Source organism: Orbicella franksi, chromosome 1 (genome assembly GCF_964199315.1).
Source record: "Orbicella franksi chromosome 1, jaOrbFran1.1, whole genome shotgun sequence".
Classification (NCBI taxonomy): Eukaryota; Metazoa; Cnidaria; class Anthozoa; order Scleractinia; family Merulinidae; genus Orbicella; species Orbicella franksi.
The window spans coordinates 43,540,288-43,553,817 of NC_138145.1; the positions used below are offsets into that span (position 1 = coordinate 43,540,288).

Below are 13,530 nucleotides of genomic sequence, written 5' to 3' on the forward strand. Positions count from 1 at the left end.
TAAGGTCTCACATGAATGGCTTGATACCCCTTGAGAGAAGAATAGAACAAACAACAGAAACAATGCCCCCAGCCCTAAAACAATAACAGCTGCTAACTATGAAGAGAATTACAAGCTTACGAGAGCTGCTACACTTTTGTTCTTATCAAAATATCCGACGAGCAGCCCGTGCTTTTTATATGGGTATCCCTCCTCAGGACTAACAGTCCACGCATTCCTTTACTAATGTGATCTGCTGGCGCATATGTCAGATTAAGCTAGATTATAAATCTTGGAAACCATCGCGCAGTGAAGCAAACATGTCTTGGCTGTTAGTCGTGATTTTCTTAAAAACAATGTGTAACTTCAGCTGGGATTAGTCGGAGATATTAATTACCAGCAATGTAAATCCGAATTGCAATAATGGGTATGTCTGTAACATGCACTGTAACAAAGCACCTAAGAATACGCATGCATTGTATTACATTAAACAATACAGTTCTTATTATGATACTACCAGTAGAGTGATTTCACAAACCCCGATTCTTATATGCTAATTAGAATCCTCCACTGAATGCTAATGAGTGTGTACAAAAAGATAAAACTTCCACACGTGCGCCTACAACAGACAAATAAACAAGATGTTTTTAAACTCTTTTTCACTGAACAGATCTACAAGCAATTTGTGTTCACAATCCAGATGCCGCTTGGAAACGTTCATAAAGCTTAGCTTCAACAACTGCAATATGTCTGTTATTCGATGACAAGAAGAAATAACTCGGATGATTACGCGCACACGCTAAAACGTGCTTAAAAAAGAACTAATTGCGTTTTGGCATTCAAAAGTACTGTGCGTCTATAGACAGTTCAGTACGTAAATAGGACGTGTGCGCATTTGTGGACATTTGTGGAGAACTGTTGAAGTTACGTTTTGCCGTATCTTCTGGACCGTTTTGAAGAGTCTCGCCCTTCTTTCAGATAAAAGGGCAACTAATTTCATGCACACAGGCATGAGCCAGCGTGGGTGCCGCCAAATCTGACCTCTCGCTTTGTAAGCTTTCATTTCCTTAAAAACGTGTTCTATTTTTACCCTACTCTCAGACAGAAGCTTGTTAAACCTTCGCGCTCGCCTTCTGTCCCTGTTATTTAATAAAGACATCCGGTTAGCTCTTACGGGTGTCAGTAGTGACCCACCATCTGGATACGCCTTATCAGCCAGAAGTTTTGCATTGGGTGGTAGATCCAAGTTATGCCCTGGACCAATATGTTCCATCAGTCGAAAGGAAACCGCATCGTGCATGCTGCCGACCCTAGGAATCCAGCCTGAACAAAGCGGATATGTCCTTCATTGTCCATCACTAGTTGAGTATTCCTACAGTGATAGTGCTGATATTAAAAGCAACAAAAATGCCAAAATATTAAACACCACCGCTTGGATCTCTTGTGCGTCCATTTTTATTTACAACAGTGATTCCACGAATTTGCATCTTTTGCACGTGTGCAATTTTTTTTTTTTTAAAAGAAAAACATCATTTTGCGCTGGCAGTCATCCTTTTAGGAAGTCCCAAGCAGGGCTTTTCTCAAAATGTCAAATTTATGGCGCCCATGGGACGCAGAAATCGAAGAAGAGTCGGTGCGTTCTGAAAACAACCAGGATAAAGGTAAAAGCTTCAGTAAAAGTATTCCACGCTGATGACTCCATGTCAACGAAAAGCGGAAGCTGTTAAAAGAAAACTTGAGAATGAATTGGTCGCTTCATCATTGGATAGTTCGGAAGAAGAGAATGGTAGGTACGAGGAGAAGAAGCGAAAGATTGATCGCGCAAAAGAAGCACAACTTGCCCATCAAAAAATGTGTCAGAACGCCATGGACACCATGAACAATGTGAACGACTTGTTCACAAAAGTGAATACCTATTTAGACAAGGCCAAGAAATAAGGAAGAAAAAAGCCATGTTTTTGCTCAATATTTATTCTAGTCGGGCAGTTCTCAGTTATTTAATTGAACTGTTTAATGTAAAGTTTGTTTAACGCATTTTGACCACTAAAATATAGTTTCTGTTTGAACCTGTTTTGCTCGGTGCACATAGCTAAGCTTTCTAAATCGGTTCAAGTTTCAAGCGAGACCTAGATTGAAATGAGATCGAGAGCGATTCTGCTCGATAAACAGAGATTAAAACATTGGAAGCATTGTTGTTTGTGTTTGCGAGAAACCATCTGGAAATTAGAACGGTGTACCTTAGAACGTGCTGGCTCTATTGTTATTCTTGCACATTAGCATTTAAGGATTCCAATTAGCACATAAGAATCGGGGTTTGTGAAATCATTCCAGACCTTGAGCTAAGGGGAGGGGTTGGGGGTTGGGCCTGCCCTGCCGGCTTCTCTTCCTTCTGCGATTTTTTCTTGTTTTACCCAAAGTAAGGGGGGCGGCCCCCCGGGTCCCTCACCTAGATCCGCCAGTAACTACCCTAATAACACGTGGTTAGTGGCCAAAAATCCCGAATTGAAATTCACGCTACTTGCCACCAGCTATAGATTCCGAACACGTACCAGTCTCTCGCTTGTTGCAATTGTTCGCTATTTCGACTGCGCTCATTCGATTCACGTCAATAATGAAGATTGACTATACTGAGAATTGGGGCTGCGATATTTAAACTGTAGATGCTAAGAAAACTCAATTGGAGTTTAAATCAGTACTCCTAAAAAGAAAGTAATAAATAGGAGAATGAAAAGAAAAAGAAATCATATTTTATACGAACACTGAAAATTATAGAAAAAAGTAAGATTTGTTTGGAAAACAGCGATTTTTTCCAACCGAAATTGCAATTGTTGAAAACAGCTAAAAACCGTGGCCAATTTTCGAAAACGTGAACGACGGATTTGTGTACAGCTTTTCTACCAATTTCTTCAAACCAAGACATGTCAACCGACATGTTGTGACGTCATTACGCAAATGTAACTTTACATGCTTTGTTATTTTTTTGTGCAGTTTGCGCAGACCTAACCAAATCTTTTGGGATGATAACTGTATTACACCTGTATTACGACGTATATGGAGGCTGATTCATCTGTACTGTAAAGAGAAAGCTCTGTTGAAAGTAAAAATCAACGAAGACATGGACGAAGAAATAAGTGTTTTCTTTTTATTATTCAGGAAATAATATATCTGCGTTTGAAAGCTCGTAAACAGTCCCTGACTAGGTGAGGAAAATCCGTTGTTTGATGTATTGATTCTTCACCGGGATTTTGCAAAATAAAGGTTACGTTGCTACAGTGTTTGAAAAAGTTTGCGTTAATTAGGTCGCTTCGAAATAACTTGTAGATATTAGGACGTAAATGAGGATCAACCCATTCCATGGACAATGCTGCGCCATAGCTATCGGATGGTCTGTTTAGAAATTGCCATCATGGGTTTTATGTCAATTGCGTGGGCCGGAGAGCGCCATGATAACTAAATAGGTGGCTTAAGCAACGACGACGGCGACGCCGAAGACCACGTCGAGTCAAAAATCAATTTATATTTTACCAGCGAAATTCGCGATTGTCTAGATCTGTTCAGTGCGTCAATGGCTCTAAACCCGTGCTCAGGCTAACCATGCAACGACAGCGTTCAGTTTCGAATGGAAAAACGAAAAATAAGCCGTTGTCGTTCGCGTTCCTCAGACTACACAGAACTTGCCCATTACATGTTGTTGTTGTTGTTTTGCAGAGGACAGCAAAGAAATGTACAAAGATTTATAACGCACGTGCACAGCCATTGTTTTGCTCATTAAGCCTTATGTTTGGTAACATTCTCTTTGCCGTCGTCGTCGTGGTTTGCTTAAACTCCCTAATATTTCAAGTAAACAAATATCTTGCCGTTTTTGGCTTAATTTCAAAGGATTTCTCAACTCGTGAATCATGCAACATAGAATTCTATTACCTTAGCTCGCTGTTAGTGAAGTGCTATGCAATGAAAATTAATTTGCATATAAACTTGAGTCATCCTTGGCGCCCAAGCCTTCAACATGGCGGCCACAATGGAGGACCTTCATCGAGTTTGTCAGTGTTGTCGCAATCTGCTTAAAACGTAAGTATAGATTGTTTGCTTACACCCATTATATACTCTCATCGAGACGACTTGCTAAAAATTCGGGTTTTTTAAACTTTCTTTTCTTTTAAAACATAAATCTTACTGAATGATCTATTATCGAAATCAGAAACATATAATTTGCTTCTGTCGAAATACACGGCGTGCTTAGTAATGATGCCGACTGTTTACGAACCAGTATCGACGTGAAGATTCATTAACTGAATGTTTTTTTTGAAACTTGCGTCTGTTCGGTCAAATCTACAAGCGGTAGTGAGGGACTGGTGGTTGATCGTCGGGTGGGTGTTCAAAGCACGAGCAAAGACATGTTTACATTCTAAGTTACTAATTTGTCACTGACTTTTTTAAAGATGTTTCTTCAACACGTTTCGTTTAGTGCTTAACGTTTTAGGGGTTGAAACTGAAAGGCTTTGCACGTGATTCAAAAAAGGCAGCACGTTAAACGCGCACTCTTAGAAGGCGACATGCAAAATTCAAGAAACGCATCGCAGAACTCACGCGCGTGCTAAACAGAGTCGCGCGCGACGTTTTCTGAATAGGCCAATAGGCTATTTGCGTTTGCTTTTCGCCTCTGTGTCAAAACGAGCGCGCGCGCGCTTGTACAGTAGAACCCCGCCTTACGGTCACCTCGTTAATTACGTCACCTCGTTTTTACGGCCAGTCTTTTTTGTCCCGGCGAAACGCTCATACATTTTCTCATAAGAAAACCCCGTTTAGGCCACTCTGTTAATACGGCCAACAGTCACATTCTGAAATCCCAACTGTTTTTAATACTGTATTTCCCCGTTAATATAATACGGCCTCTCGAACCAATTATGTTCATTTTTCTATTGTTATTATTACAGGTTTTGATTGAACTTTCAACTTTTTTCAAAATCATACCTACATTTTGAATGCTTATTAAAGAGCAGTTGCTTAGAGGTGAGTTGTGATGTCTGTCAAGAAGTCACTTAAAATAGACCAGTTATGAAATTTTGATCCTATCCCTTCAATATAATGCGGCCACCTTGTTAATACGGTGAAATTTTCATGGCCAGTTGGTGACCACTGTATGAAATCACGTGTAAAACTTTCCAGTTTCAAATGATGAAGGTTAAAGCACTCAGTAACCGAAACTCTTGAAGTAACATCTTAAAAACAGTCAATGACAAGCCACATGTTTACAATATCATATCCTGACTACAATAACTCAGTGTTCCAATATATGTTTACATGATGAAAAAAATTTTTTTTTTGGTCGGAATTGTACCCGCCCACTCTTTCTCGAGTCATTTTTTTACCGATAATTTACATGAAAAAAGGTTGTCCTTTCTTACCAAGTCCTCCCTCATGTTCTATAACTATGTCCTTATTAATCATATTTCTGGTTTTTAAATGATCTTCTGCAAAGATCACGCGCAGACAGAAATTTCGTTTATTTTGTTTCCGCTTGGCACGTCAGATGCTGCGAAACTGAAATGGTTTTAAGGATGGATAATTTATGCTAGCAACACAGTTATAAGCAGTAACACACAGACGCACCTCTACAGTTTTTGTTTATAAGAACGAACGGCTGAATACAGGTTACTGCGCAACAGTAAGTTAGTCGTTATTTTTTTTTTTAAACAATGCATTTTTTGGGCTTCCACTGCTAACATTTAACATATTCGAGATATCACAAAAACCTCCTCAAATGATGTAATGCTTTGTCGGGTCAAGGCACGCTCGGATTTCCCGGATTTAAAACCTCTGCTAGCACAAATCTGCTAGCAGTCTATTAGTGACTTGCCCTGGAAATGCTACATGACCCACCCGACCAGTTCTTCGGATTTCCTACATTCAGGCTTATGAATAGACTACAATGATCAAGAACGCACCTTTATAGTTAGTTGACAAAGAAACTGCCCACCTACCGACACTAAGTAGAACTTTAAATCGTAGCATGATACTACAAACAAATGTTCTTTACCGTGTACATGTACTGCATGGCTTTGCTGTACGACCTTTACGGAAGTCAGTTTTGGGATGTTCTGTGCAAGCAACATCACCTACCGATAAACTCGAATTCATTCGTTGTTATAAAGCTTAATTTAGCTCCATTAAAACTTATCTCGATTTTGTAATGACTTTTTCTCGGAGTTGCGAGAGACAAGCCGACTGTTTCAGTTTCGACTTTTTCCAGTGCGAACTTCACTGTGGTAAGAAAAACTAATCTCTCATTTATTTCAACCAGTCTCTCTGATATGGGCTATATAGGTATTTGCAGCTCCAAAGGGTAGGGTTTTTCAGCTGTTTTGGTCATAAAAAGGGTATCGAAAAGAAAATCAACAAAAGCCCTTCACAAATTATGTTTATGGTAATTTAACATTGGTCTGACCTAGGGAACTAATTATAACGCAGGTCTGAAACGGGGTTTAGATTTAACGGTCAGGTCATGCAAAGGGTTTCGAATTTTTGGTCAGGTCACAAATAGGGCAGGGAATATCGCAGATTTTGGTCATAAATAGGGTAAGGGTTTTGGGAAGCGGGCCGCACACCCCTACTCAATTTGTTTGGTAGTATCACCCTCTCTCTCCCCCCCCCCCCCAAGGGAGTTAAAACCCATCTCTTGTACGCGCCAAACACATGCATTTGTGATACAATCATCTGGTTTTATTTTGGAATTTCGCCGGAAAGACCCAAATGTTTCGTAGGTTCCATGCACTTTTCAAGGGGAACTCTACTGATTTAAGAAGCTTATCTTATACTATTTGCCTTGTTAGTTGAAAAGTAGAGTTTTGCGATATTCAAAATATTACATACCGAAGTTTAATCGAAGAAATTTTCCTCCAAGTTTTTCATTCAAATTTCGAAGCATTTTTGCGCGTATTTTAAGTTCAATTGACCCAGTCACTCTGATCTGGGTATCATTGGAGAGATTTTTTCCTCCGGCAGAACTTGAATATACGTGGTGCTAGTTGATGAGGTCGGAAGTGGAACAAAGGACAATGCTCGTCAAGGCCGGTTTCGGCTGGCACAGGAGCCAGGATAATTGAAGTGTGCTCGCAGTACTGATTCCTCCTATTCACGGTCGATAACACATTGAGTGGAGAAAGGGCGGATTTAGGATTTCTTCAGGTTATTTTCTTTATAATGGTAAGGTTTGATAAAGTTTGAACGGGAGGTAAAAATCTTCTAATCTGAGTCGAGCCAACGTGTCCCATTCTGCATAAAACGGTTAGCTAGGAGCCCATAGCAGGTTTACCTCTAGCATTAAGTTCGCCGGTACTCATTTATATACGTAGATGGAGAGAAGTACAAAAGTATAATGTTATTTTACACTATAGAGCTTGAGTGGTATTTTCTTTTCACAGGGCTTATAGAGGAGGACAAAATGAACAATCTAGACTACGTTTCCGAAGTCATTTGTGTTGGCATGGCTATTGCAACTTTCCTTCTCAACACCGGTCGGGGTGTAAAAGCCATTGAGGTCAGTAAAGAATGCTTGATTTTCGTAAATAATGAGGTGCTGGAAAAAAAGAAGGAGCAGTTTGTTCAATTAGTTAGCATTGCTGTCTATGAAACAATCTTCATGGCGTATTGTCTTATCTCTGATTATACAAATGCCATAAAATACGGCAGGCAACTTCTTGACATTTATCAAGATCGTGGAGAAACAGGGGAAGATGAAGGAATTCTATTATTAAAACTAGCCATGATTTATGAAATACAATTTAAATATCCAGAGGCAGGAAAACTTTATGAGAAAGCGATAAATATCACGAGAGAAATCGGTGACAGGAAAGGGGAATCAGCCGCTTACGGAAACTTAGGAGCTGTGGTTTCATCTCTTGGTGAATACGATAAAGCTATAGAATATCTTGGGAAAGCACTGGCAATTACAATTGAAATTCGTGACAGAGCAGGAGAAGCAAGCTGTTACGGAGAGTTAGGAATTGTCTTTCAAGCTCTTGGGGAATATCACAAAGCTAAAGAATATATTGAGAAAGCACTAACCGTTAGAATAGAAATTGGTGACAGAAAAGGAGTATTAACAAATTTCGTGAACTTACGAATTATTTTTCAGTCTCTTGGTGAATATGACAAAGCTAAAGAGTATCTTGAGAAAGCACTAGCGATCGGAATTGAAATTAATGACAGAGCAGAAGAAGCAAGCTGTTACGGAAACTTAGGAACTGTGTTTCACTCTCTTGGTGAATGTGGCAAAGCTAAAGAATATCTTGAGAAAGCACTTGCGATCAGAATTGAAATTGGTGACAAAAAAGGAGAAGCAGCAGATTGCGGAAACTTAGGGGTTAGCTTTCAATCTCTTGGAGAATGTGACAAAGCTGTAGAATATCTTGAGAGAGCACTTGCAATCAAGAAAGAAATTGGTCACAGAAAAGGAGAAGCAAGCTGTTACGGAAACTTAGGAACTGTGTTTCAACATGCTTGTGAATATGGCAGAGCTAAAGAACACTATGAGAAAGCACTTGCGATCAGGAGTGAAATTGGTGACAGAGAAGGAGAAACAGCAGATTACATAAACTTAGGAACTAAGTTTCTATCTCTTGGTGAATACGGGGAAGCCAAAGAAAACCTTGACAAAGCACTTGCAATAACAGTTGAAATTGGTTACAGAGCAGGAGAAGCAACCTGTTACGGAAACTTAGGATATTTGTTTCAATCTCTTGGTGAATATGACAAAGCTAAACAATATTATCAGAAAGGACTTGTGATAAGAAAAGAAATTGGTGACAGAGCAGGAGAAGCAACAGATTACTTGAACTTAGGATCATTGTTTCATTTTATTGGTGAGCCTGTCGTTGCTGAAGGTTATCTCGAGAAGGCACTTTCAATTAATCAAGATATTGGAAACCTAGACAAAGAGTTTGCATGCCTTTGTGAACTTACAGTCGTGAAGATAGCCCAAGAAAAGATCCAGGAAGCTTTTGAGTGTCTGGTCTTGAGCATGGAAAAAAGCGAAAGTTTGCGTGCTTTTCTAAGAGACAACGATCAATTTAAAGTATCGCTTTCAGATATTCGCAGCTTTCCTTATCGGAATCTTGCTGCCTTCCTTGTTTTTTGGGGGAATCCTAACGAAGCCCTTTATGTTGTAGAGCTGGCACGTGCTAGGGCCTTGGCAGATTTGATGGCAAGACGGTACTCTGTTGAAAGGCAAATATCTGCTGATCCACAATCTTGGATTGGCATAGAGAATATTATGAAACAAGAAAGCAACTGCTCTTGTCTGTACATTTCTAATCATAACAAGAAAATGTTTTTGTGGATTATCAATACAAGCGGAGTAATGCATTTTCGAACAATAACAGTAAATGAAAGTGATATCGCTGCCGGATCATCTGACAGCTTGGATGATTTTTTTGCTAAAAGCCTCCGCAGCTTTGGTATTTTATCCGAAGAGGATTGCGAAGATCGATCTTTAAATGACATTGAGCCAAAACCAGATGTCTCTCAGGAAGAGGAGCTTGCCACTTTGCGACAAAGAAGGGGTGAAGATGATCCCGAACTGAATCTAACCTTGTTCTACAATATGATCATCGCTCCTGTGACCGACTTACTTGAGGGGTCCGAGATTATCATTGTTCCTAATCCCTGCTTGTACCATGTTCCATTTCCAGCTTTACTTGATGACGGAGGAAAGTACTTATCAGACACGTTTAGGATTCGCATTGTTCCTTCCTTGACCACTCTCAAATGCATCCAGGGCAGTCCTACTGACTATCACAGTCAGTGTGGTGTTCTGATAGTCGGTGATCCTGAGGTTGGTAGAGTGCGTTACAATAGTCGTCGTACAACCTTCAAACCATTGCCCTTTGCAAGAAAGGAGGCAGAGATGATTGGGCGACTGCTAGGTGTTCAGCCTTTGTTAGGAGAGAAAGCAACCAAGCAGGCGGTGCTTGAAATGCTACATTCAGCAGGTCTGATACATTTTGCTGCACGTGGTGATGCCGAAAGAGGAGAAATTGTCCTCTGTCCTGGGTGGTCTACTAAGAAGTTTCCTACAGAAGAACAGTACCTTTTGACAATGTCTGACATTTCACAAGTTCAGCTGCGAGCCAAACTTGTTGTACTTAGCTGTTGTCACAGTGGACGTGGGAAGATCAGAGCCGAGGGAGTTATTGGAATTGCTCGAGCGTTCTTAGGGTCCGGTGCACGCTCAGTGTTAGTGGCATTGTGGGCCCTTGATGACAAAGCAACAGAGCAGTTCATGAGTCGTTTCTACGAGCATCTTGTTGGTGGAGAGAGTGCCAGTGAATCTCTTCACGAGGCCATGAAATGGATGCGGAGTAACGGCTGGTCTGAAGTGAGGCAGTGGGCACCATTTATGTTGATTGGAGATAACGTGTCATTTAAGTTTGGAAAATAAGGGTAAGTTTTCAGATAAGATAACAATAATTTTATCATTCTTGTGTTTAGAAGCCAGTATCCTTTAACTTGCATTTCATTAGAAGTAGCAAGATCCCGCCAAATCATACCAATTCTGTTTGAAGATTGCTTCAACTATTTGAGAATGTCTTTTAAGGTATCATGGTAGGTGGATTGACAGTGTTTGGAAATCGCGCTCTTACGCTGGCGATTTGAGAGAAAACCCAATCGACCTATATATTTTCTGAAAGCGTAATAGTTATAGAACACAATCATATCTTTGAAATTTTCTAAATTTTATTGTCGCAGTGAAATTAAAAGAAATACCCAGAAACACTGCTTCGCTTAAACTGGTTCGCTTCCGTGCGTGAATTATCGGAGCGAAGCGATCAACATCGGAAATATTTTCTCACACATCACCCTCAAAAAGGATGTCAGCGATTTTCCAGATGTCGTTTGGATTTTTTTTGTACGCCCTCCTAAAGTTTCATGTTTTCAAGGCGGACGTTTCCTTCTACTAAAGAGGCCATAACTTTGAAACGGAAGCGGAATTAAACAAAGCTCGAAAACCTTTTTCGAAGGAGGTATCCTGGAACATACCTGCCGATTTTCAGCCAAATCCGTAGGAAGACGCGCGTAAACGAACTAAAAATGTTCATCCTGGTATGCAGTTTATTTTATCGAGAAAAAGACGAAAAGCCTTTTATGAGATTGGTATGATTAGGTGTTAAAAATCCCCTCCGCACTGACAGATGTCGGCGTGGGTCAGTTTACCACAACAGTGACTTATGACAACTTGAAATAAACAGATGTCTAAAATTCTGGCGCGGAAACCAGTCGTAGTGAAATCGTCCGAGAAGCGACAAACTACCAAGAGCTTTATACAGGTTTGTCTTTAAGCTGGCGTGATTTCGTTTACTTAAAAGATTTCGTCGGCGGCATTGGTATTATGTTGCTCAAGTTTAGGCTTCTTCGTTCTCGAGACATGTTTTGAAACCATGCCTCGTGAAGGCAAAAGAGGAAATGTCGAGGTCTACATCTGCGCTTGACTCTCTCATTGTGGGAGTTTCGGAATCGCGTCCGTTCTCCAGTAATTTCGTGCGACGATCACTTGTTGTAGTTTGTCCTTCAGCTTCATTGGCGGGACTTGTGTCCTCGAGTTCCTTCAACAATTTTGCTTGGTTTAATACAGTGCTACCGTGGGTCGCTGAGAGCCAAATACCTTGTTCGACGCAATTCGCTTTACACGTGACAACTGGCGGTGAATTTTATTTAGAGGTGTCAATGCGCCGTAAGGGGTTAATGAGATTTAAAAATAGCTTTTCTCTTTTCCTTAAAAAGTAAAATAGCTTTTTTCCCATTCCTTTTGCAAAATATTTATTTCAGTCTTCTCAATTTGAACAGCAAAAAAAAAAAGAAAGAAAAAAAAAAAAGAAAGATTTTTCGCATTTTTCGTAAAATTCACCCACCATGACACCTTGATATGAACTAATTAACAAATAACGAAGCCTCGACTGTGCTCTGTTCTGTTGTAAAGCACGCAGGAAGCGGTAGAGCACGAAAGAAGTGTAGGGGAAAACACGAGACGTAGTCGAGTGTTTTTCCCTACTTCCTGAGTGCTCTACCGCTTCCTAAGTGCTTTACAACAGAACAGAGCACAGTCGAGGCTTCTTTATTTGTTTTATGATAAAGAAACAGATAATTTCCCCACGCATTCGGCTGAATTTTCAAACCAAACTTTATTTTCCAAACGAGCAAAAGTGGCGTCAGCCGTGCACTGTTCTCTGATAAAGGACGCTAAAATAAGCCAATCACAATCCTCGTTAGAATTGTTCAAATAATTTGATTGGCTAACGAAGCGACAGCTGTCAATCACAAACTTGATTTCAGCTAAGCTTTCAGTTTTGAGTAGTTTGAGCGGCTTTCGAGAGAAGAACGATGCCTTCAAAGTTCGCTTTTAAGTTAATTTTTAAATACGGATCTAAAGGCAGGTAAAGGTTTATAGTCCAGAGGAATCCGGCCGTATTGTCGCCCAGGAAAACGAGCACTTTTCCAGTGGAAATTACGAAACGCGGAGCTCAAAGCTTGTGGATGAAACTGCGAAATGCCGAGTTGAATTTGAAAGGAGCTGCAGTTATTTACGGCTTGTAGCCACATGCAGCAAGATTGCCCGAACTAGCGTAAAAGTTAGAAAGACTTAACGGCTCCCACTGGTTCTACTCCGAGCACAGAAGAGAATATCAGAGCAAGTTTTGCACTGACCACTCGTCGGTTTACTTCGCTTAGATGACCGGGGAACGAGCGTTACTACACTGCATGTAAGTGTTGTTTGAGCAAATGAGCATTTTTAATTGTAAATTTGCAAAAATAAAGCTTCTCATCATAAACAGAGACAGTTCAATCGTTGTTTTCTGTCGTTGTTTTACTTCTTAGTATAATTTCTGCCTTCGTAACAAATATGTTATTATCGAAGCACTGTTTAGGTTGAGAATTTGTGTATTTCGCTACAGCTGTACATGTTTTGTCAGCGGGAATCTAGCAAAACTTGTTATTTTAGTACAGTTTTAACACTACTGTTGCTAACAATGGTCTCTGTGAGCCATATTTACTGCAGAAAAATAGCTCGCTTCCGCTGCGTTTGTCTGAGTCACAGGGGATGTTTAATTTTGGTCAAATTTGTCAAAATTCCGTCGCAAAAATTTGGAAGCCAACTTACCGTCATCAACCCGTGTTCTGTTCTCTGATAAAGCACGCTGTTTCAGCCAATCAGAGCGCGCGTTATATGGAAACTTTATTATAATTTAATTTGGAGGGCGTACAATGCACTGTCAGAAAAGTTCTTTGTAAATGAAAGGACTTTTCACCATGTGATAAACTCTCGACTGAATTAAGCTTCTGATGGCTGGATTTCAGCAGCCAGGCCTATGTATTCCAGTAAAAAAGGTTGGCCAATGATGGAAGGCGACGTGGTACCTTTTCAAAGTCGGTTAAAAACGCAAAGATATGAACTTCATTCAAATACATTTTTAATCAATGGTTCATCAGTGTTTACGCTAAAATCGTCTGTAATAGTGAAATATCCTTTTGGATTATGACCAAAATAAGACTTACAAA

General features: G+C 40.2%; 1 protein-coding gene across 1 annotated transcript in view; it reads left to right on the forward strand.

Annotated features, from left to right (window-relative positions):
- Positions 1 to 13,530, forward strand: part of LOC145480924 (uncharacterized) — a 40,642-nt gene that overhangs the window by 2,572 nt on the left and 24,540 nt on the right. Inside the window, exons 2-3 of the mRNA XM_081459270.1 lie at positions 7,338 to 7,341; positions 7,813 to 8,916. Coding sequence (XP_081315396.1) covers positions 7,338 to 7,341; positions 7,813 to 8,916 — 1,108 coding nt within the window. The remainder of the gene's footprint in view (positions 1 to 7,337; positions 7,342 to 7,812; positions 8,917 to 13,530) is intronic.